General features: G+C 49.0%; 1 protein-coding gene across 2 annotated transcripts in view; it reads right to left on the bottom strand.

The window, feature by feature from the left end:
• The window catches only part of Asap2 (ArfGAP with SH3 domain, ankyrin repeat and PH domain 2), a 154,344-nt gene extending 132,400 nt beyond the window's left edge, over window positions 1–21,944 (bottom strand). For both annotated transcript variants that reach the window (XM_027937816.2, XM_071601322.1), the window contains exon 1: window positions 21,760–21,944. In XM_027937816.2, the coding sequence (XP_027793617.2) occupies window positions 21,760–21,885 (126 nt within the window). In that variant the 5' untranslated portion in view covers window positions 21,886–21,944. The remainder of the gene's footprint in view (window positions 1–21,759) is intronic.
• Window positions 21,945–25,047: the final 3,103 nt, after the last annotated feature.

Raw genomic sequence — 25,047 nt, 5'->3', positions numbered from 1 at the left:
AACCAACCTAGATGCCCTTCAGTAGAAGAATGAGTAAAGAAAATGTGGCATACATACACAATGGAATATTACCCAGCAATAAAAGAGAATAGAATCAAGGCATTTGCAGGTAAATGGATGGAGTTGGAAAGTATCATGCTAAGTGAAGTTAGCCAATCCCAAAAAAAACAAATGCTGAATGTTATCTCTGATATAAGGAGTCTGACTCATAGTGGGGTTGGGAGGGGGAACATGGGAAGATTAGACAAACTGTATATAGGGGAAAGGGGAGGGAGGGGAAGGAAGGGGGAAGGGGTGTAAAAAGACGGTGGAATGACATGGACATCACTACCCTAAGTACATGTATGAAGACACGAATGGTGTGACTTACTTCGTATACAACCAGAGATATGAAAACCTGTGCTCTATGTGTACTATGGATTGTATGCATTCTGCTGTCATATATACAAATTAGAATAAAAAAGAAAAAGATCCCTCCCCGACCCTGGGCTCAGCCCGCAGTTCCTGGCAGACCCTCACCAGTCACCTGGCAGCCCACGCGGCCCACATGTGGTCATCTGAGTCCCTGCACTCCCTCAGGCTGTTAGGACTCTTGCTGCCATGGCAACCGTCTCTGCATCTGTAATCATCTGTTTACTTGTTTACTCTGAAACCCTGCACTCCCAGAAATCCAGGACTTCACTCACATCAGCACATGCCCTGCCCCAAGAGGAGGACAGACCCTCAACAAAGGCTGGAGAAGCAAACACGTAGTCCCTTCTGCAGAAATCATCAAACAACGCGCAGCAGCACCTCCTCACCTTTGGGTCAGGACCCCTCCGCACTGCCACCCACTCATTTGCATCCCAGCCACACTGACAGCCACCCAGTACAGAAGTTAGCCACCATCTAACACCCACCTCCACCTGCAGGTGACATGGGACACAGACCTCAGGCCCCACACTCCCTGGCGTTCTCTAAGCTTAGGCTCCGGCACCGTGCCCCTCCTAGAAGGCTCTCTCCGCCGTCTCCTGCTGCCATTTACTTCCTCACTGACTCCACACATACCTTCCAGTGGCCTCATGTGCGGGGTGTGCCAGGCTGCGCCAGGCTGCTCAGCGCCCACTCATCCTTCCAGGGCCACCTCAGCTTCAGACCCCTACAGGACATCAGCCACCACCAAGCCAGACGCACTGCTCCACCCTCTTCTAGCCCACTGGGCCTCTCTAACCCACCAGCAGCCCACCAAGGAGGGTGGTCCCGTTTCCTGTCTGCTTTGCCCCCACCCCACCCTGTGCCCAGCTCAGCGAGGGGCAGGTTATGCAGGTCCAGGTTGCTTATGCACAGAGGGAGTCCAGGCCCAGGGGAGTTCAGAGGAAGGGGCAACAGGGGTGGGGCTGACATTCCTGCTGACCCAGTGACCAGCCTCCCCAGAGTAAGGGCATCGTGGAGGCCACAGAGGCTGCATGGGGTGCCTCCAGCACACGACGCCTCAACTACCTCTTCTGTCTGAATCTGCGTGGCTTCTCGGCCCCAGCGAGACTTGATGGGGGTGCAGCAATTTTGAAAAGTGCTCCCCAAGTGCTCCCTTCCTCTCAACACCCCCACCTGTCCCAGAGCTCCTCTTCTCTGCCAAGTCCCCTCTCTGACCCAACTGCCCACTGTCCAGCCCAGCCTCGATGGGGGTCCCACATCAATGAGAAGACACCCCAGCCTCTGAGGGGAGCCAGCAGCACCCGCAGACACCACATCTCCCACCTCCAGTCCTGCAGCCCTGAGAGGGGCTTTGGGAGCTGCTGGAAATGTCACAGAAATTTGGCAGGAAATAGGAACCCCCAATGGATCTCACTACTGGGATGACAAAACTCAAATTTTGGCTACATTGGCTATATGGTGCTGCTTAGGAAGGGAACCATTCATAATCACATCGTCAACTAAGCAGCATAAATTTACATGTATTAGGTATCAACAGAAATGATCTGCATTCGGGTGTGCCAGGTCACACACACAGCCTATCGTCCCTGAGAATCTGAGAAATTCAAAGTTGCAGTGGCCAGATGGAAAGAGACTACTGCTGTGTACATCACAGAGGAACTCTGCTCAGGAGGAAAGGTGCCATTCACCCCATCAGACACATCAGCCCCAGGAGGGGTCCTCTCCTGCTGCAGCCACCCTGTCACGCTTTCCAAAAGGGGGAAACCAACCACCCAACATTGCAACCAAGGAAATGAGGAAAAGAGGCAATGAGACGAGACTCAAAGACTGGGCATCGCTTAGCTATCACCCCAAATCCCCTGCTCTTCTCTAGGACAGCAGTGAGTGGGCAGGAAGTAAAAACAGAAATAGGCACTAAAACTAGAATGCTCACTGTGACAGATGACATGGGCATATTCCAACACTGAAGGAAGCTATGGGTGTCTCAAAAGGATGTTCCATTCCCATGATAAATAACTCAAGATGATGACTTCTCCAGGGTCATACAGCCAAAGCCTCTTTGTCAAACACGGGCCATGAATTATGTTTTACACAAAAATTCAGGAATTCCTAAAACCTTATTTTAAATGATTCACCCCAGTGCATTTAATTATAATTACCCAGTGAAACCTGCACTTTGCTCTCCAGTCCTGCTGCTATTATCTGCTATTAGGAACATGCAGCATCTCTTCCTGGAACAGCTGATACCTCTAGTATTAATAGTAACGAGTACTATTAACTCTCCTCTGACGTAGTGTGTGACACTTCCTCATTATCTGTGCTCGCCAGGCCCTTCTAAACGCAGTAATGCATTACAGACAGTGCATAGGATGCCTGACACCTGGCTCCAAACAGGAATTGGTCAGAGAAGTCAGAAGCAGACCAAGCACACTCAGAGGCCAGGCCCATTCTTTAAAATAAAATGACCACCAAGCACCTCCCAGATACTCCTGGTTCTGGGAAACAGGAAGACCGTTCGTTGGACAGGAGCTGTAAGATCCTGGTCCAGTCTGGGGGCCACCGCTGGATACCTTGTGTTAAGAAGCCACCGACCCTCAGGGAGGCTTCTCCTTGGCTGTAAAATGTCACCATGCCTGTCCTACCCAAGCAGTGTGTTGAAAACAGTCGAGTACCAATAAAAAGAAGACTTATTATAAGAAAAGAAAAATGAACTGTGCTCAGGAGTTCACGGCTGGTTTCGGGAAGTGAGAAGACAAACACAGGAAGCAGGTCCACTGTGTGGATGGTGCCTGATTCTACAGGAGACTGGCCGTAAAGGACTCTAGAAAGGTGACAACGCTCAAGTGCCTGGTGCTGCAGGGCACGGGCACCCGTGCCAAGTTCTGTCCCTCACAGAGCATGTGCCTCAGGGTTAGGGGCTGGAGGTGCAGCCGAGACCAACACCCTGAAAGGGTGAGGGTGGGAGGCTGCGGGTGGGGATGGAAACTTCCCAGGCCCAGCAGGCCGGGGTCGCCCAGCAGAGAGCCGATTTCTGGGCCACGGGAGGGTTGTCTGAGCAGCCACCCCCTCACCCTTCAGGCCTCGCTGACATCCACCTGTCCCCAGCCCCAACAGGAACAAGCCACTCACCCCAACAGGCAGAAGGGCTGGCTCCTGAGGGCCAGGTGCCCCGTGCCATCTCTCTCCAACCTCCCAGCACTTCTCATCCCTGGTGGGAGCTGGCGATGCCAGGCCAGGGCACAGTCTGCTGGCATTTTTAGAAGACGGCAGCAGGCCCTGCTTTCCCAGGCTCCCTGCGACCTGTTTGCCAAGTCCCCCCTCCCAGGCTTCAGAGGCAGGGAGGCTGTGACACAGGGTGGTCTTGTACAGCAGCCAGGGCAGAGCTTGGGGCAGGGGCCAGCGTCCCCATCAGCTGATTCTGCCCCTCCCCCATTTACCACGAAGCCCCGCCGCAGGTGGCTGGCGAGACTCTCCAAGGTGGATTCCCCACGTTGGCAAGTGCCCTTCAAGCCACTGACAGTCGTTCTCAGATCAAGACACAGGCATCCGGTGCTGGGGAAGCAGCACGTAGCCCCTGCAGGGCCCAGGGGAGAGTGGTACACTCCCCGCAGAGCATACAGGAATACAATAGGCTTTATATAAATGCACAGGTAATCAGTGGCTGGCTGACTGAATGGTTGATCTTTTATTTTTAAATAGCAGGTTCCTTAAAGGTAAAGATGAGATTGCACTTTTAATATTTTTATTATGCTTTTAATATTTTTGTGATAATGTTTTTGCATCAAGTCCACTTCTGTACAGGGCCCTCTGCCTGAGACCAAGTACCCAAGCCACCAGCCCCTCTGCCAGGCACTGGGTGTGTGAGGCAGGCATGTGTGAGGAGGCACACAGGAAACCACCCCAGGCGCTGGTCCCCGAAGCCTGCTGGGCCTCTCCCTGGCAGAACCACTGCTTCTCCTGGAGGCATTAGGTTGAGGTGAATGGAGAGCCTGTCCCGGCCGGGCACCCAAGGCCTGGTGCTGAGCTTTAATAAAGGAAGAAATGAAGGCCCCAACAAACCAGGCACAAGCCTACCAACCAGGTGACAGCCAACCCAGCAGGCGGTCCCACCAGGGAGAGGACCCCGCCATACACTGTGTTCCCAATGCCCTAACTCAGACCCGGGCACACCTGGACCTCCCCTGCACAGCCAGTCCCCCCCCCCCCCCCCCCCCCCCCCCGTCTCCCTGCCTCTGGCCTTTCCTGAGCTCTCCCCCTCCCTCCCCGCCTCCCACTCCCACGCCAGACCTGTCTTCCTCCTGCCCTGCTCTGCTCAGGCTGTAGCAGAGCAGACTCTAGAGGCCCTACACCCTCCTCCATCAGTTCCCAGTGGAGACTCCCAGGCCTCCCGGTCCAGCTGACCCTCCTGTGCCCTGGGATGATCATGACTTCAGGAGGTAGACCAGGAAGCAAGAGGTGAAGTGAAAGGATGTTCTCACTTCATGTAAATCACCGAGGGGTGTTCCCACCGTGGCCAGTCACTGGTCACTGCAGCCAGCAGACGTTGGAACAATGGCCCATGTCACATGGACCACTAGACAAGTGGCTTGAAGGTTCCTTACCTCCAAATACGCTGCCCTGGCCGGGACAGGCTCTCCATCCAGCGGAACCTAATGCTCTAAGCCAGGAGTGGGGCAGACTTTTCCCATAAAGCGCCCACCAGGAAACAGTTCGGGCTCCGTGGGCCGCACATACGCCAGCTCGGCTGCGTTTTCTGTGGGTTTCCTTTTTCCCCTTAAAGACCCTACACCCCATTTTTAGCTGATGTTCTTTGCACACAGCAGGCTGTGGGCTGCTTGCTGACCTCTGTCCTGAGAGGACAGACGAGCCCCAGTCACACAGCCCAACCCCAGCCCACTTGCGCTCGCTCTGATGAGACCCACTCCACGGAGGAGACCACGCCCCACAGAGGGCTCGCAGAGCCGTGTGCACACACCTCGCTTGGCCTCATCATGCAGAATGTGCCACACTTCAGAGCACACTCCCCCGGTGGGCCCCAGCGCTGGATGCATGGACGGCAGGGGACGGACAAAAGGGTCACGAAGTGAGTCAAAGTACCTATGTCAAGAATCCAGAGAGGAAAGTGGCTCTGAGGGCTAGGGGATATCAGGGAAGCTCCCCAGAGCGACAGGCAGGATCAATACAGTTTTCTTTTTTCTCTTTAAATTTAAAATCAGAAGTTTTTTTTTTATATTTTTTATTTGTTTTAATTAGTTATAATGACAGTCGAGTGCATTTATGCACTTTGCTACATCATACGTAGATGGGATATAATTTCTCATTTTCCTGAGTGTACATGTTGCAGAATCATATTGATCACGCAGCCACATATATACATACAGTAATCATGTCTGTTTCATTCTACAATCTTTCCTATCCCCACATCCCCTCCCCTTCCCTCCCATCATTTCCCTCTACCTAGTCTAAGGTAATGCTATTCTTCCCTAGTGCCCCCCACCTGATTGTGAATTAGTATCCGAATATTAGAGAAGACATTTGGCCTTTGACTTTGTGGGATTGGCTTATTTCGCTTAGCATGATATTCTCCAACTCCAACCATTTACTAGTGAATGCCATAATTTCACTCTTTTTTAAAGCTGAGTAATATTCCATTGAGTATATACACCACATTTTCTTTATCCATTCATCTATTGAGGGACACCTAGGTTGGTTCCATTGTCTAGCTATTGTGAATTGAGCTGCTATAAACATTGATATGGCTGTGTCACTACAGTATGCTGATTTTTAAGTCCTTTGGGTATAAACCAAGGAGAGGGATAGCTGTGTCAAATGGTGGTTCCATTCCCAGTTTTCTGAGGAATCTCCATACTGCTTTCCATAGTGGCTACACCAATTTGCAGTCCCACCAGCAGTGTATGAGTGTGCCTTTTTCACCACATCCTCGCCAACATTTATCGTTGCCTGTATTCTTGATGATTGCCTTTCTGACAGGAGTGAGATGATATCTTAGAGTAGTTTTTATTTGCATTTCTCTAATTGCTAGAGATGTTGGACACTTTTTCATATATTCGTTAATCAATTATATTAGCATAATTCTAAATGGAGAAAAATTGAAAGTATTCCCACTAAAAACTGGAAGAAGAAAAGGATGTCCTCATTCACCACTTCTATTCAACATCATCCTTGAAACTCTAGTCAGAGCAATTAGAGAGAAGAAAGAAATTAAATGGGTACACATAGGTAAAGAAGAACTCAAACTATCACTATTTGCTGATGACATAATTCTATATCTGGAAGATCCAAAAAATTCCACCAGAAAACTCCCAGAACTGATAAATGAATTCAGAAAAGTAGCAGGATATAAAATCAACCCACACATAAATCAAACGCATTCCTACACATCAGTGATGAATCCGCTGAAAGAGAATTTAGGAAAACTACCCCAATCACAATAGCCTCAAAAAATAAAAATAAAATATCTGGGAATCAATCTAACAAAAGAGGTGAAAGACCTCTATAATGAAAACTACAGAACACTAAAGAAAGAAATTAAAGAAACCTCAGAAGATGGAAAGATCTCCCATGCTCCTGGATAGACAGAATTAATATTGTCAAAATGGTCACACTATCCAAAGCGCTATACAGATTTAGTACAATTCCTATTAAAATTCTAGTGATATTCTTCACAGAAATAGAAAAAGCAATCATGAAATTTATTTGGAAAAATAAAAGACCCAGAATAGCTAAAGCAATCCTTAGCAAGAAAAGGAGGCATCACAATACCAGACCTTAAACTATACTAGAGAGCTGTAGTAACAAAACAGCATGGTATTGGCACCAAAACAGACTTGTAGACCAATGGTACAGAATAGAGGACACAGAGACTAACCCACATAGATACAGTTATCTCATACTAGACAAGGGTGCCAAAAACATTCACTGGAGAAAAGACAGCCTATTCAACAAATGGTGCTGGCAAAAGTGGAAATCCATATGTAGCAAAATGAAATTAAACCTCTCTCACTCTGCACAAAAATCAACTCAAAGTGGATCAAAGACTTAGGCACTAGAACAGAGACCCTGCACCTAATAGAAGAAAAAATAGGCTCAAATCTTCACCACGTTGGACTAGGAACTGACTTCCTTAACAAGAAGTGCAAGAAGTAAAATCAAGAATCAATAAATGGGATGGATTCAAATTAAAAAGCTTCTTCTCAGCTAAGGATACAATATCATGAGGAGAGAGCCTATAGACTGGGAGAAAATCTTTACCACATGCACCTCCAATAAAGCATCATCTCTGGGATATATAAAGAACTCAACAAATTTAAGACCAAAAAAAAAAATCAATAAATGGGAACTGAACAGACACTTCAATATATTTTTCAAAGAAGAAATTAGATATTAATTAGGAAGCTGTATAGAGCAGACACTTCAATAATTCTTATAATTGATTTTTCTGTCTAATTGTTTCAAAGGATGACATGACAACCTTGATTTTGCCAACCAAAATGATTTATTTCCAAATATCAGCAACCTTTTAAAGGAAAGTCATGAGATCACAAAGTCGGGCTGCCTGGACCTGACAGTCAAGAAACATCTTCTGAGAACCAAGTGCTGGGCTACGCGTTGGGCAGGTGGGCTCCGAGTCCTCACCCCAGGCTCTAGGGCGGGCCGGGGACCCCACGTGGAAACTAGGGAGTGTACACACAGGGGCACTCTGGGTCTGGGAGTGCCAGCCAGGGGCCGCACTTCACCCTGTCCTGGCGCTCAGTGCAGATGCCCACACGCCAAGGCTCATCCTCACAGAAGGCCACACGTCCCAGAAACAGATTCCCGTGTCATTCTGCCAGAGCCAAGCTCCACCCTCAGACACCCTGAAGCCCCCCGTGGGCCAAGCCCCGGGAAGAGGCTGCCCACGTGCACTCATTTTCTCAGTGAACTAAGTCACCAAAATCACAGCAGAATTCAGAAACTACATTTGTGGGAACTTTCCTTCGTGAGCCACATGCCTCCCGACCCAACAAGGCAGAGAGGACCCTGGTGGTGTTGTCACTGTTGTGCGGGGGGGTACCAAAACCAGGGTCTCACTCGCACTAGGCCAGCACCTACCACCGAGCTAGACCCACGTAGCGAGGCTGGCTGTGGCCGAGTGAGACCCTCGGGGACTCCTGCAGGAGGGTTCCCGCCGCTCTGCGCCGCTCCAACCCCTCTCTCTTCCTCCCCCCACTTGCTGCTCTCCTGTTTCCCTGTGGCCTCTTCTGGGAGCCTGAGGACACCATGCGTCCGACCTACCGAGAAACCACACAAGCTGTCCAGGGCTCCTTCCCTCTCGCGTTGGAGGCCTTTGCCGACTCCCAAGCACTCAGGCATACCTTATGATTGACGGCTTTTGTGAGCTCACAGTACATTTTCCTTTGGAAAAACAGTAAAAACAAATTTCCAGAACACTCATTTGCTGACCCTACCACTCCTTACTCAAAGCCACATCTAGCAGAATCCTACAGCAGTTCACATGGTATTAGAGGCCAAATAAAGCCCTGATGTGACAGAGCAGGCCTCACCGGCTTAGGGTACAAGTGGCCTGACAGACCCAAGGAGGTTCATAAATTAAAAGAGCAAATAAAGCAGGGCCCCTGAAGAGCCGTCATATTAGCGATGACTAAAGCCATTTTGTCATAAGATCAATGGAACCTCCTTTAGTCTGACCATAAAGAAGAAAACGGTGCACTTCAAAAATTAAGCTTCTTCCAATGTTGCTATAGAAGATAATAAATCACCTGAAAAGCTAGAATAAGCCCTGTTTTGGAAAACTGAAGCCGGATGGTAGGAAAGGAGGCCAGCGTTCCATGTCATTGACAACGGCAGCTTACATGTGTGACCTGAGAGACGGCAGAGGCCTCTGCCTGAAATCCCAAACTGCAGCCCACTCCCAAGACCCCTCTGGAGGGGCAGCTTCTTTAAAAAGAAAACATGGGCCCAGAGAGTCTGGAAATGTAGAGTTGAGAGGAAATGCAGGGAAGGAAAGGGCACACGGGATGAGAAATGGGGTCTTCAGGTACTACTTAGACTGCAGCTTAGTATCCTGTCCCCAAAGAGAAGGTGGGCCAGGAGTGAGACTGAAAGGACACGGACGGGCAGCGCGCCATCCTGCCTCCCAACATTCGCACCCAGGGCTCTCCCGGCTGGGAAAGGACCCAGCAGAACCTCTTCCAGGTCTAAAGCTTGCAACCATCGAGCTGCAGCCACAGTGTACAAAACCTAGGGTTCTGACGACCCCGCTGCTCCCACTGTGAACACGCCTCCTCCCTACTTGTCAAAAAAAAAAAAAAAAGCAGACCATTTACAAGGTGAGAAGAAAACCAGGAATTTCAACAATTACCTCCAGTCAAAACCTGAGTGGCTGTCCATGGGGAACAAATCAAGGTGATGCTTACCAAAGAGGCCACCAAACAGCTGCAGGAGCAACAGTGGCGAGGAGCTGGGGTCGCAGGGACAGACGGGCAGCTCCTGCTGAACTGTGAAGCCTCAGGGGACCCCAACACCACAGCCAAGTGAAACCCACCTACCAATGCCAGACACGTCGCCACTCCTCCCTCTGCACGCAGACAGACAGTGGGCAAAACTTCCCCAACTAGGAGGAGTAAGGCAGATCAAGTAAGTCCGAGGAATTGCAGCTGCACATGAAAACGGTTGTGTTTGGTACAGTGGTTAGGGAAAGCCTCTCTTCTGCGCACATCATTAGGCTCTTGAACATGATTAGGAACCGAACCAGCAATTAGGCAAGAAAGGCAGCCATCTCATCAAGGAACGAATAAGGCCGTCTACGATGTATCAATTACCAAAACTAACTGTATTTCTAGACCCTAACAACGGACAATCCAGAAATAAAATCAAGAAAATGATCTCATTCACAATAGCAAAAAGAATAAAATATCTAAGAATAAATTTAACAAGGTACATTTTTTAAATGAAAGACTTAAATAAGTGAAAAAACATCCCAAGTTCATAGATTGAAGAATGTTAAGATGGTTTATTAAGATGTCTACACTCCCCAAATTGGTCTAATCTTGAATAAAATTCCACACAACCCCATAAGAATCCTAGCTGTCCCCCCCCCCCCAGGAATCGAAGTTGATCCAATGGAAATGTGAGAGACAGAGGAGGACCAACATATTCCTGAAATGAAAGACAAACTTGGGAGGCCTCCTACTTCCCATTTCAACACTCACCCTAACCTACAATAGCGGGGACTCTGGTTCTCTCACAGAAAAGTCAATCACAGAATCAAGACTCAAGAAATAAAGCCACACACCAAAGACCAACTGGTTTTGGTAGAAGACACACAGCACTCAAGGGGAAAGAGCAATCTTTCCAACACATGGTGCCAGGACAAGTAGATACGCAGTTAACATAGGTTAACTCAAAAGGGGGCACACCTGAATGCGAGAGCCAAAACCTGAAAACACAGGCATCAGTCTTGGGACCTTATGAGGGAAGAGTTTCTTAGACATAACAGCAAAGCATAAGCAACCAAAAGAAAAAAAACAGCTTCATCAAAAAATAATTGTGTGTGTGTGTTTTGAAGGAACCAAGTGAGTGAAAAGACAATCCAGAAGACGGGAGAAAATACTTGCAAACTATCTGTTTAGGGCCTAGCGTCCAGAATGTCTGAAGTACACTTGCAATTCAACAATAAAAAGACAAGCAACCCAATATAAAAATGGGCTACCCATCCGAATAGATATTCCTCTCCAAGGGGGACACAAACAGCAACAGGCCCACCGAACGGCACTCAACATGCAAATCCAACAAACCCACAGTGAAATACCACTGGGACGGGCATGATCAAAGGACAGACAACAGCAAGTGTTGACAAGGATAAGGAGAAACTGGAACCTTCACATGCCACAGGGGGGCAGTGAAGGTGTGCGATCATTATGGAAAGCCATCTGGCGGTTCCTCAAAAAGTGAAATATAGTCACTGTATGACTCGGCACTTCCACTCCTCGTTACACACCCAAGAGAAGTGAAAATAAGTGTCCACACAAAGCCTTGCACAGAAATTTCATAGCATTATTTATAATAGCCCCAAAGCAGAAATGATCCAAAGGCCCATCAACTGACATACAGATAAGTAAAATGTGCTATACCATCCAATAAAATGTTACCCAGCCATAAAAAGGCAGGGAAAGCCGGCACAGTGGTGCATGCCTGTTATCCCAGTGGCTGGAAGGTTAAGGCAGGAGCTTCACAACTTCAAAGCCAGCCTCAGCAACTTAGCAAGACCCTGCCTCTAAATAAAATATGGGGATGTGGCTCAATGGTTGAGTGCCTGGGTTCAATCCCCAGTACCAAAAAAAAAAAAGAGAGAGAGAGAGTCCAGATTCATGCTACATCCTGGAGAGCTCTGGGCTACATAAAAGAAGCCAAGCACAAAAAGTTGCACATCACATGACTTCATAAACGAAATGCCCACAACAGGCAAGTCCCCACAGACAGGAGGGAGATGAGTAGCTGTGGGGAGAGGGAGTGACTGCTAACAGGTATGGGGTCTCTGTGTTGTTGTGAAATGTTCTGTGACTGAACAGTGGTGGTGGCTACACCACTGTGGGTACACTAAAAATCAGAGAGTTGGATTCTTTACAAGTATGAATCTGATGGTTTGTGAATTAAATCTCAACTTTTTAAAAAGAAACAAACAACAACAAAGTACTCAGGAAGCCATAGAAAGGTTTAAAAAAATAAATACTTGAACTTAAAGACAGGATTTAGCACCTACATGACCTTCTCCAACTTCTACACTAACCACTGCTTGTTCATTTTTATTTCAAGCATTTATTCCAGAGCCTTTTCAAATATATGTGACACAAAGAATTATGGAGTGTTCAGGGTGGGGAGGGTGGCCAGAGATTACCTACTCCAAATCCCAATGTAGAGAAGGCCCAAGATCACACAGCAGGTGAAGGCCAGGTTAGAACTGGAACCCAGCTCTCCTAACCCCTGGCTAGTGTCTTGCACTCCTTCAACAACCAAGGGGACCCACAGGGTACATTGAAGGTCGCTGCTTCCTGCAGGGTGCACATCCTCCAGTGAGGAGCCATCCACGCCATTTCCTGACCACAAATCCCTGAGACCATCTAGGGCCTGCTTTTCACCTTAGTCAAGAGGCCAAGGTGTGCAGCAAAGACTGCAAAGAACACTACAGACAACACAGCTCCATTTGTCCCAAACTGAAACCAGCACCGTGTGCTGGTGGCACTCCACCTCCAACGGACCACCTAGACTCTGGGGACGACCACCTAGACTCCAGGGACGTTATTGGGGAAGGCTAAACAGGGCGGGGGCACACAGGAGTGGGGAAAGTTCATTTTCTTCTCTAACTTCTTTAGAAGTACGAATATAAAAAGCCAAGATAAAGAGAAACGCAGAGAAGGAGATGGTCAGAAAAAGTAAAGAGAAGCAAGAAAAGGTGACTGGGCTGCAGAGCAGAGAGCTGGGGTTCCTGTGATTCACCCTCCATGTTATACAGGAGCTGGCTAGGAGTCACCTCTTGGGCCCAGGAGCTGCTCAGTGGCAGATGAGGACTACCAGGGGAACACAGTACAAGGACTTAAACATTCTCCTGTCCTCTCCAAATCGCTCCAAGGTCTGGAGCAGAGGACTGCCGCCTCTCTGCCGGGGTCTGCCTCGACATGCAGAGCCATGACTCACTCTTTAGGGCCACCTCTCCAAACACAGACTTGCTGACACCCAGGGAACACTCTGCAGGTCTGATCACCACTGCAGGCTGCCCAGTGGGAGAGTATGCTCCAACCCTCAGCCCTAGGGGCTAGCCCTGTTCATTGAACTCACTTCCTGGCAGTTACAGTCACTCAATAAACACCTCTAAAGTTAAGTGCCTCCCAGGAGTTAGTATTTGATGACCCTGGAGATATGCAATCACGACTTACCCTGAGTCAGAGAATCTCCACAGGGGAAGAGACCCTGGCAGGAGACTGGCAGAGGGGCATTAAAAGACCAACAGGAAGAGGACCTGAAGGACACCATTCTATCACCTGCTTCCACAGGTCAGAAGACCTGCAGTCACTCATCTGAACCTCTGTTTCTTTATGAAGCAGGGAAACTGGACCTCTCATAGGATTAAGAGAATTGAATAATCAATCTTAATCTTAACATAAATCAAGGCTCAAAGTAATGTCAAAGTAATGTCAGCTACTGTTGTCATTATTGTTAAAAAAAAAAAAGAAAAAAAGGTCTAATAAAGTGATTTCTTCTGAGAAGCTAGGCAAAGAGGTCCCCCACGATCCTGTCATTTGAGAGAACTGTCTTCATCATCCCGATGTTATTGACAAATCCATATCCAGCAGCAAGTGGCAAGACGCCATCATTAACAACACTGTCAGCAGGGCAGCCTCCTGCCAGGTGGGAGAGGCCCTCCCCTCATGGCTCTGCGGGGCAGGGCGTCCCTCAGAGCAGAGCAGAGGGAAGAGGGACCGAAGGGAAGCACAGAAGAGGCAGAGAGGGCAGAGCAGTGGCCAGGACTTGCCAGAAGCAACCACTCAAGAAACGCCATGGACACAACTTTCTAAATTAAAACCCACATGGACACTGGAGCCTTCTCAGGCACGGGCCCTCTCGGGAGCTGGTGGCTGCTACAGACAGAGTGGGACAAGCATCCAAACGGATGATCTGAACCTCGGTTCTCTTGCTTCCCAGCTCTGTGAACTTGGAAAAGTAACCCAATTCTCCAGACCTTCTAAATAAGTTGTAATCAATGTATGCACAGCGTGGAGTAAGCACCCGGTAAATATTAGAAAGAACAGAGGAGGAGGAAAAGCCTTCGTTAACTGACATACACCAGGATACACCAGGCCCACTCACAGGGCGGCAGCAGCATTTCATATCGGTAACCTCCTCTGTAAGCTCACGGAGAACAATGTAGGCCTCCTGCTCCCCTACTGCCCTGGGTGGAAGATGACCTTGAATCCACTACCACGCCACCCTGGAGCTTGCTCTACAGCATCAAGGGCAGCAGATGACATGCCAGACTAACAAGGCCATTTGACTACAAGACCCGTGGGATCCAATCCACAAGTCTGCATTCTGAAACACGCACACACGGGCTAACGTGGGCCCAGAGAAGCTGCTGGCCCTGACCCAAGGCGATACAGGGTGCCCCATTGACGCCAACCTGTCCGCCTTCCCGGCCCCCAGAGCACAGAACACCTCTCTACCTCATAATGCCACTATCCTTCCTCAACGAGGCCCTAGAGCCAAATCATGATGGCCACAGAGTAGAAATGAAGACTTAACAGCTGAAGAATCAGTCACTCCCCAAAGCAATTAAATCAAAGAATCTTAATGTCAAGGCTGGAATCAGGGGCCCATAAACTTGGACTGGAAAAGACAAACATCTCTACTTCATTTGCATCTAACTGATGTTCAGCACCTTCTCCAATCATGAATGAAAGTAACACAGGTTGGTAGTGTTAGCAACACCTGTAGCTCCAACAAAAGATACAGTAACCTCACACTGTAATCATCAGAAATGCCTCAGTATTCCTTACATTCACAGCACTTCACAATTAAGGCTAAGTGCAATTAGGCCCACTGCTAAATCCTGATATTAGTAAAGAAGCAGATGTTAGTGTGACACAAGTTTTTAAAATACTAACTGGATTTCGATGTCACTGGTTTCCTTTGAAGTCTTAAGTATTTTATTCTGTGCATTAAAACAGCTTTTTGAAAAGACATACACCATCTTCACCAGCGCCTCAGAGGGATCCGTGGCACAAGCTGGGGACAAGAGATAAGTCCCTTGTGGGGAAGAAGCTGGTCCTGTCCTGTTGTATGTCCCTGGCACCTGCGGCCATGTAGTAGGTGTCCAACATATATTTATGAAAGAACAACAGCGCGAGCAGTGCGGTTCTGATGGACGGTCCACTTCCGCCACAGCACTGCTGACATGATAAATGATAAAGGCAGAAAAGCACCTGGAAGGGGCCCGGCAGTCAATCCACCTGGAGACCATACCACTCGGGGTCACACCATGGAATGCATCACCTCTTTTTAGTAGGAAAAGAGGAGTGTTTGGAGGCGCTGAAGTGGGGACAGCATGCCAGGTACAAGGCACAGTCAACAAGTATCACCTGTATCATCTGCCCAGAAAAGCAGCCAGCAGCAAGGTGCCCTCTGGCCCCACCCCATGCAGCTATGCTTCAGTCCTCCCTGCCCAGGGTCTGCAGTAAGACTAAGTTAACCCTTGGGCTTGGACTCCGGTTCCAAGACCAGCCATGCTGCCCAGCACACAGCTGGCCTCCACATTATCAAGAACCTGCACTGGACAGTGCCGGCTTCACCATGGGGTCAATGGAAGGCCCATTCTTCAGGTGGCCTGGGCTTGACTGTGGCCTCCTTTGGGGCAGGAACCCGGCTGTTCATCCCACACCACCAGTACAGCAACAGGTTCTCACTGCTCTTCCCAGACGACCAATCTCAATGGACCCCTCATCACCGGCACTGTCACCACCTCGCTGAAGACCCTTTTGCCTGGATGATGAAAAGGCCCCCAACCCCAGCTAGTCTTCCTCTTTTCTCTTATGCCCTGCTGGTCTATTTTCCATGGAATAAACACTGTGAAGTTTTTAAAATATAAATCAGACCATGTTATTCCACATTCAAAGTCCTCTTAACAGTTTCCCATCCCACCACAGCAAAATCCAAGTTCTCTCTCCAAGCCAGACGGGGCTGTGGGATCTGGCCCTGCCGCCCCCCTGAAGTCTCTCCTCCTCGCCCTTGCCCACTCCTATTCTGGAACATTGGCCTTCTTTCCGTCCTTCCGTGCTCTGAGCCCACTCACATCTTCGGCTTTTCCCCATGTTCCTCTATCCACAGACCTTTCTTGGCTGGCGTCCTCTGCATTCCAGACTGTTCAAATGTCACCTCTGCAGAGAGGCCTTTCCTGATTTCAGTTTCCCAATCTCCAAAATCACTTTTTATCTCCTCATTATGCATAACTTTTCCTTACAGCACTGATCACCATCTGACATTACATTACATAATCATCTGTTTATCAGTGATTAGCAACCATATTTGGAAGGAGTCTATTAAAATACCAAGGCTCCAGGCCTCACCCAAACCAAACCAATCAGAATTTTGGGGAGTGGGGACAGGCTCCTTCAGTTCACAAACCCTTCCCAAGCAACTCTGATGTGCAGCCCAGGAATCCCCGTCTGACTCTCAAACTCTCATGTGCATATAATGCACCTGGGGTGCTGAGAAAATGCAGATTCTGACTCAGGTCTAGGGTGGGATCTGAGGCTCTGCACTTCTAACAAGCCCCAAGATGATGCTAATGTTGCTGGTTGCTAAGTCATTCTTGGAACTGCCAGGGTCTCAAACTGCAATGACCAATAAAACTTTGTGCAATGATGAGAAAGTTCCAAATTTTCACTGTCCAACAGTCACCATCAGCTAGGTATGACTACTGAGCATCTGAGATGAAACTAGTGTGGCCAAGGAGCTGAATGTTAATCTCAGATAACCATCTTGGGTGGGGCAGGTCTAGAATATATGTGATCCATGACAAAAGGCACCTGAACCCAGCAATACAAGTCTTTTTTTTTTTTTTTTTTTTTTTTTTTGGTACTGGGGATTGAACCCAGAGGCGCTCAACCACTGATCCTTGTCCCCAGCCCTTTTTACAAGGTCTCACTGAGTTGATGAGGACATCTAAGTTGCTGGGGCTGACCCTGAACTCCCAATCCTCCTGTTTTAGCCTCTGGAGCCACCAGATTACAGGCATATGCCACCATGCCCGGCCTATGTGGAGTCCTAAGAATCAAGGATTATTTCAAATTCTTGGCCTGAGCAGACCTCTGCAGATTGGGTGCATGTGAAAAATCCTATCTTAAGGCCTAGTTTGCCACCAGCTCAGTGGATAAATATTTACCCAAGGTAGGAAGGCAGATACAGAAGACCATACTGAACCACCTTGATGACTACAGCATGTGGTAACCCCCAGACGACTAGTTTGGTTTCAAGACTTGTTAAAAACCATACATCTTTTCAGAGGCCTGGGTGTGCTAGAGGGCTCCCAACTGTGTGTATCTACACCATCCTGGACATTCTCAGACACTCTGACAAGACTTCAGGGCAGTGACTGGCTTACAGGATGCCTCTTTCTTCCCTAGACCAAATTAGTACTGTTACTATTAATCCTAAGAGAGAACCTGAATCCAACAGGAGGGGAAGCTCACCTGAAAAGATCTTTCCCTGTTTAAGTGATTTAAAATGTTCCAAATACATAAATTCAGATTTCAGGACAGCATAAAAACGTGGCCCTGTTTGACCCACAGAGGCTGACTTCCAAGAACATGAATGTACTAGGCAAGATCCTGTCCTCTCACCAGATTCAGAATCTGTCCATCTGGGACTTGAAGAAGATGCTTTGCAAACAAGTCACAAAAAGCTAAAATTCAAAATCAGAGTCCTGCCTAAAAAGCCTGAGGCCTGGTTCCCACATAACTGCGGGGAGGGGTCTGGACCCATGGACAGCAGGGCCCCTGGGAGTCTGCGAGGCCCAGATGTTCACTGTCCCCCTGCAGTTAGAACCCAGTGATTATGACAGCAATGAGATTTCCAAGGTAACCAAGGACAACAAAGCAGAGATTATGGCCCCGGAAGGAAATAGATTAAATTTTAATACTAAGGAGTCAACATCAAATTTATTTTTAAAACTGCATCAATGCCAAATAAGCAAGGGAGAATAGATGGTGTCATAAAGACGGCCTAACTGAAAACCTGAACATCCAAGTATGTACACAATTTTTCCATATTTTAAGAACATTTCAAAGCGCCCAGAGGCTCAGAGAAACTAAGGGGGGCGGGGGCAGAGCCCAAGGGGGAAAAAAACAGCTCACTCTTCAGATTTATGCCAAAACTACTTATTTTCTCCATTATTTCCAAAAGCACAGGGCAGACGCCAGTTGCAGCACCAGACATTGCTAAGTTTGCTAAAATTGTGCAAAATAATTACTTCATCCAGAGAAAGTGATCGCCAAGTGAAAATTGAAAACAGCTGTACACTCACCTGCGGCCAAGACGGCACACTAGCTAAAAGGTGAGTGTGAAGTGGTCATTCACTCATGCACTCATTCATTTGTCCCCTTCCTTACACTCCCCACCACCACCATGTAAAGCCTATCCTCACTCCAGGGTCTGTCTGTGCATTAACTACAACATGATCTGGAAAACAGCATTTATTAAACTATTTGTCTAATAGGTGCTGTGTTCACTACAACCCTCGGAAGTAGACAGGTATGATTATCCAGTCTAGAAAGCTGAGGAAAATGAGAAAATGTTAGGTATCTCACCCAAGTTCACAAACTGCAAGTGCTGGAGTCTGAACATGAACCCAAATTGACCTCACGAAGGAGCAATTTAGAGAATGCAGGATTATTAAAGCTAGAGAAGAGTTTAGTTTCTGAAGATAGCTTGGAATCAGGTTCAAATTCCACTTAATAGCTCTATAAACTTGAGCAAATAACGACCTCTCCCAGCCTCAATTTCCTCCTCTACAGAGCAGGGCTCAGATTAAAGACAACCCATGTGACATTTGCAGCGTAGGGTAGGGACCAGGTACCTAGTAATATTCCAGCTACAGGTATGCAAATCAAAAAAGCACATTTCATACCCAGTACCAAAGTGGGGAAAAAAGCACATTTCCATTGGAAAATGACTTTTTGCAGACACAACCTCCATTGGAAATAAATATACACAAAGGTTAATTCATCTAAAAATAATCTACTAATTTTATAACTCATTTAAACATAGGCCTAAATTTTATTTTTTTTAATTTCTGTTAACTGCAAAACTTTATGTCACAATATCCTCTCTCGTGTGCAGTATAAAAAGTAAATGTCTTGTTTAAAACCAAAATATTGCCAGGCCTGGAGGCACACACCCATAATCTCAGCAATTCGGGAGACTGAGGCAAGAGGATTGCAAGTTCAGAGCCAGTCTCAGGACCAAAGCGATTTAGCAAGGACCTTAGCAAGGACCTTAGCAAGGACCAAAGCGATTTATCAAAACCCTGTCTCAAAATAAAAACTTAAAAGGGCTGGGGACATAGCTCAAAGATAAAGCACCCTCTGGGTTCAATCCCCAATATCAAAAAACAAAATGAACAAAAAAACAAAAACAAAATTTTGTGGGAATCATTTGTCATTAAACCATACACAGAACAAGTTTTTATAATGGAACTGAACATTAAGTGCTCTGGGGAAAAAAGCATTTTTTTAAACAATCCATGCTGATTCCTCTCAGAAAGTAAACAACTTTCAGATGTTGCCATGAATCCAAGTTCACACGTGTCATCATCACAGCATGTATGCTGCATTTATTTAAAGTGAGATAAACCTGCAATGGTTTTAATTTTTCCATGTTTGAGACTCCAGCCCAGTCTTGTGCTCAGATGGCAACATGAAGCAAGCCTGCAATTTAACAAAATGACCAAATCCAGTCTCTCTTTAATCTGCTTGGTAACTGAGCTCTAGGGTAATCTCCTGCACAGCATACAAAAAAAAAAGGTTTGGATTCATCTACTGAAAAATTAATCAGAAAAGGGGTATGCCAATTTTAATAGCAATTCCTATTTGCCTGGCTTTCCAACATCTGCCAGTGTTAATAATATTTAACTGACAAACTACAGTAGGAAAAGGCAACAGAACTTTAAATACAATCAAACCCTTTTTTAAGGCATCATGTACAAAGCTCCTTCCCTTAATGAATAGCTGCTACCTTTCTGATTGCAATCATTTCCATAAGTATTATTAATGATGTATTTTGAAAACACTGTTAACATTTTCCTATTTTCAACTGGAACTAGAGAAAAAATTCCATCCATCCATCCCCACCTGCCTCATCTGAAGACATCCTTTTAAGCCCTGCTCATAAAAGTGTAGTGAAGAGATCTGAGAATCACAGAACTCACCACCAAAGGTTTACTTGCAGCTCTCTGCCAAAAACAGGGAGGAGAGTAGGGAGTTAGGGAGGATGCCCTAGCCATACTTCAACATTCAGAATGCTGAATCTGGCATTTTTCATTTAGCCTAGTATTGACTGTTTATGTCTACAAAGAAAAAAAAAATTCCACTACGGAAAAACATTCTACATTTTTTTTTCCAACCAATTCCTAACAGCAGATGCTTTGTTCAAAGGGGGAAGGGTAACGCGACCGCTCACTGGTGACATACACCCCCATTCACTGTGGGCCAAGCATTTTCTTCAAAAACACCTACAATACTCAATTTTAGGGCTGTAACTTGACATTGTGGCCAAAAGAAACGCAATGTTCCAATTCACTGTTGCCTCACGTGTGGCTTGAAACCGGTCACCTATAATGAGCGCAAACACTTGGCACACAATGCCTCTGATGCGGAAGAGCAGCGTTCTAATCCCGTTCAGGAGGGAAGGAAAAGGAGGATCCAGGAGAGGCCATGGCCCCTGGACTCTCGGGCTGCTCCTTCCCACTCCGCAGGCTGCTTTCTCAGCCTAAGCTGCTGCACTCCTCAACGTGCCCTCTCCCCGGCATCTGGAGAGCCCACAGGCTAGCAGCTCGGCGCGATGACTTGGCACCTTGAAAGCCGTTTACTAAAACCAGGCCTTTCCCAGGTTGAGAGGCAGGGAGGCGACCGGACTTCCAGCAGGTGGGACGCAGGTACCGGGGAGCGGCCATCAGGGCTCCGGACATCACGGCGCCGGCTCCGCGCACGCGGTGCAGCGCTCCTCTGCGGCATGGCGCGGAGGCGGCAGGGCGGCCAGGCTGGCGGGGCACCCTTCCTGGGCAACCGGGTCCCCCCGACCCACGGAGAGTGGAGGCGCCGGGCGGCTGCGGCGGGCTGCCGGGGGCGCACAGCTGTCCCCACCGGGCCACTTCGGGGACAAGTTGGCGAGGTCCGCGCGGGTACCCACGACCCCGGGCCGCGGCGGGCATCGGGGTCCCCCGCTCGCAGCCGATCGCGACTCCCGGGCCGAAGTTGGCAACGCCGGGGAGTCGAGGACGCCGCCGCGGAGCCCCGCGAGGGCAGGGAGGACGGGCGCGCGGGATCTCGGAAAGGCCCAAGGTGGCCACCCAGCCTCTCCCCCGAGCCACCTCCACGGGAACAAAGGGCTTCTGTTCCGGGCAGGGCTGGCCCTGCCGCTCCGGCTCAGGAGCACGAGAAACTTTTCCCGGGTGTGGAGGCGCAGCGGCGGGAGGGCGCGGGCCGCGGGCGGGGTCGGCCCGGGGCGCGCGCCGCGGTACCTGCGGCCGAGCCGACCGCCCGCGAGGCCGCCGCTCACCTCCTCGATGGCCGCCACCGTGTTCCGGCAGTGGGCCGTGCGGGTGGTGAAGCTGGAGGCCGTGGGCGCCTTGTAGTCCTCGAGGGTCTCAGCCACGAATTCCGACACGGAGATCTGGTCCGGCATCGCCGCGGCGCGCGGGCGGCCGGCCGCGGGGGAGCCGCCGCCTCAGCCGCCGCCGCGGGCTCCGATCGCCGAGCGCTCGGGCGCCGCCGCCGCTCCGGCCCGCGGACAAAGGGAGCGCAGCGCGGGAGCCGCCGCCGCAGGGCGCGGGCCGGCCGCGGGAGCAGGGGCGGCGCGGCCCCGCAGCTCGGCCCGGCCGTCCGCCCGCGCGCGCCGAGGGCTGCTGCGTCCGCCGCCGCGTCCTCTCCGAGCGAGCCCCAAGGCGGGCGCGCAGAGCCGGCGGGAACTGCCCGCCACCCAGCCGCGGGCCCCGATCGCCTCCCGCGGAGAGGGGCGGGTCCGGGCCGGGGGCGGCGGCCGGCCGGGCGCGGGGCGGGGCGGCGCGGAGGGCCGGGCCGCCAATGGGCGCGCTCGCCGCCGCCGCGCCGCCGGGAAGCGGAGCCTGCAGGAAGGAAGGCGGCGCGCGCCCCGGCCCGCCAGCCGCTCCTGGCCGCCGCGCGCCGCATTGTCTCGGCGTTCGGGGCGCGCGGCGCGCCGGGGTTCGAGGGCGCGCCCCCTGAGCTGGCGGCGCACGGACGCCTCCCGGCCCGCCCCCCGGCCCGCCAGAACCCGGGCCTGCACCGGGGCCCGCCAGGGCGCGAGCAGGGGGCGCGGGACACTCTCCTCGGAGGCATCCGAGCCCACCCCTCCGCAGGCCAGCCCCACCCCTGGCGAGGAATCCCCACCCAAACCGCGGGGAAGGCCCGTCCAGCGAGACGACGGTGGGAGGAGCTCGCCCCCTGCTGGAGGCCGCGCTGCGCCCGGGGCACCCCGCGCGGTGACCAGCGCCTCCCGCACCGTGGGGGCTAGCCAGTGACTGCAGGGGCCGTGCAGTGATCGTGTACTTTACCTGGCGGTCTTAGCAGACACATAAGGAGATGGGTACTTGTTTTGTATAGAAGACAATTGGCCCAAAAGCGAGTCAACTGACAAGTGGGGATTGCATCCCATGTCCTTGCCTTGGAAGAGCGCCTCCCGGCTCCCAGTGAAAGTCCCAGCCACGTTTCCTAAGCTTTTACATCTACAAGTGTTCTCCCTTGGGTGTATATAGTTTTAGGGTACAGAAAAATGGTTTCGGGCCAGACCACACCCCGGTAGAGCTCCGAACGCCTAAATGGTATGGAAGTGGGGGGACCTCCGGGGACCCTGGGACATGTCTGAGGAGGGGCTCTCAGAACGCTGCAGCAGCACCAGTCTACCAATCTCAGACATAACTAGTCCAGTAAAGAGTTTGAATTAGTACAGGTTTTCATTTACAACTCCCATGGAAATTCTCATAGCTGTATTTTAAAACCCAGAAGTTCTGAAGACACTAGTCAAAAGAAAATCACACCCTATAACTCTACACCAGGCATGTGGCATGGTTTCTGTAGCTGCCAGCAATAAAATCAAGAGAAACTTTACAAAAACCTTTTGTGCATCTGAAAAGGAGGAAGTGTGAGAGACATTGGAAACTCAATATGTGAGACAAAAAAGTCTCCTGACCGTAGGACACTGGACCAGTCAAACAATCTTTTTTAAGCTGCCATGTAAGAATTTGCCATATGAGGTGGCAGCATGGGTCAGACGTTATGTATGGCTTTTGGTATTTTAGTAGCACGCATGTGAAATTTAACTTTCTAAAATAAATGCATTAGTGGGTAGCTTTTATCCTTGTACTAGGCAATAAATTACAATCTAAAAACTGCATATGCCTGCCTCTTTCTTCCCTTTATGGGTCTCACCCTGCTGGTGTCTCTGAGGACTTCCTCTCCTTGCAGCTTTGTGCCATTCCAGTCTTTGGTGTGTTGTTGGTGTTAGTATATCCTCTCCACACAAGGCACTTGTGTTCCCTCCCACTTGTTTTCCAGCTCCAGTCTTTGTGGACTTCTTTGAGGCTGGACAGCATCCTAGATGACTTTTTGCATCTTGGATCTTTGAAGTCTGATTTCTAGGAGATTATGAGAGATTTAAGAGGAAGTAGTATTTTTTGTGGGTGTCTAGTCCAGCGTTAATCAAGGCTCTTCCTACAAGTTCAAAGCTAAGCTTGGTGTTCTTCCCGTCTTCCCTTTATGTGCAGCTCCTGCTCTTCATTCTTGTACTTTCATTTGATTCTTCAGGTACAAGGATCTTTAGTAGCCTCAGAAAGTAAAATTGCAAAGCTGTGCTGAGTTAATAAGTGGACGAGAAGGCTGGTAGAAACAAGCAAGCGGTTACCAAGTCTGTCTGTGATGTAAAAGGGTCACGAGAGTGGCAGTCACTTCTCCATCATCCCTTAGAAATCTAACTTGCCCAGTGCAAAAGCCTAGGTCGAAAGCAAGACCTGAGCAAAACATGGCCAATGCCTCTCTGGGGTTAATATAGGAATAAGGAGCTTCCAGTAAATAAAATTAAACAGGCATCAAGAAAACATTATGTACACACACTTGTTAATGAATCAAGAAGATGCTGATAATGCCATTACAGACCTGTACTCCCTTAATCTGAACACTTTAAGTATAAAAAGCCCTGAAAATCTAGTCTTTAAAATAATTCTTGGGCCTGCAGTTGTAGCTGGGTGGTAGAGCACTTACCTAGTATAAGTGAGACACTGGGTTTGATCCTTAGCACCACATAAAGTAAATAAATTAGAAAAATAAAGGTATTTTTAAAAAACAGTCTTCAAAATAAATAAATTAATTCTTAGAGATAAAAATTTCTCAAGATGAGCTGACATGAAGCTATGTAGTCTTGTTTATCCCACTTCATATGAATATTTTTGTTTTGCTAGAAAATATAAATGTGCTTGATTATAGACATTACCCCAAGTCCACTAGGAGTAATTCAAAGTTATACCATAAGAGCAGTGTTATCATTCTGAAACCTGAGAAATTATGTATCTATACATATCTAACCCATGGGTTTCACATAAAAGACCATAGTCCTCTATTATTAAAACAAGATAGCAAGCTGTTATGACAAACTACCCGAGGCTTGAAACTTTATAAAGAAAAGATATTTATTTAGCTCACATCTCTGGAGTCCGAATGTCCAAGATGAAGCAGGCCCATCTATTTGGCCTCCAACGAAGTTCCCATGGTGGATGGGGGCATGACATTGGGAATACTTGCACAACCCATCACAATGATGAGACAGGAAGCCAGAGAG

The sequence above is a fragment of the Marmota flaviventris genome, chromosome 14, assembly GCF_047511675.1.
Source record: "Marmota flaviventris isolate mMarFla1 chromosome 14, mMarFla1.hap1, whole genome shotgun sequence".
Taxonomy (NCBI): domain Eukaryota; kingdom Metazoa; phylum Chordata; class Mammalia; order Rodentia; family Sciuridae; genus Marmota; species Marmota flaviventris.
Note: the sequence above shows the minus strand (reverse complement) of the source record. Positions and strands in the feature narration are given on the sequence as shown.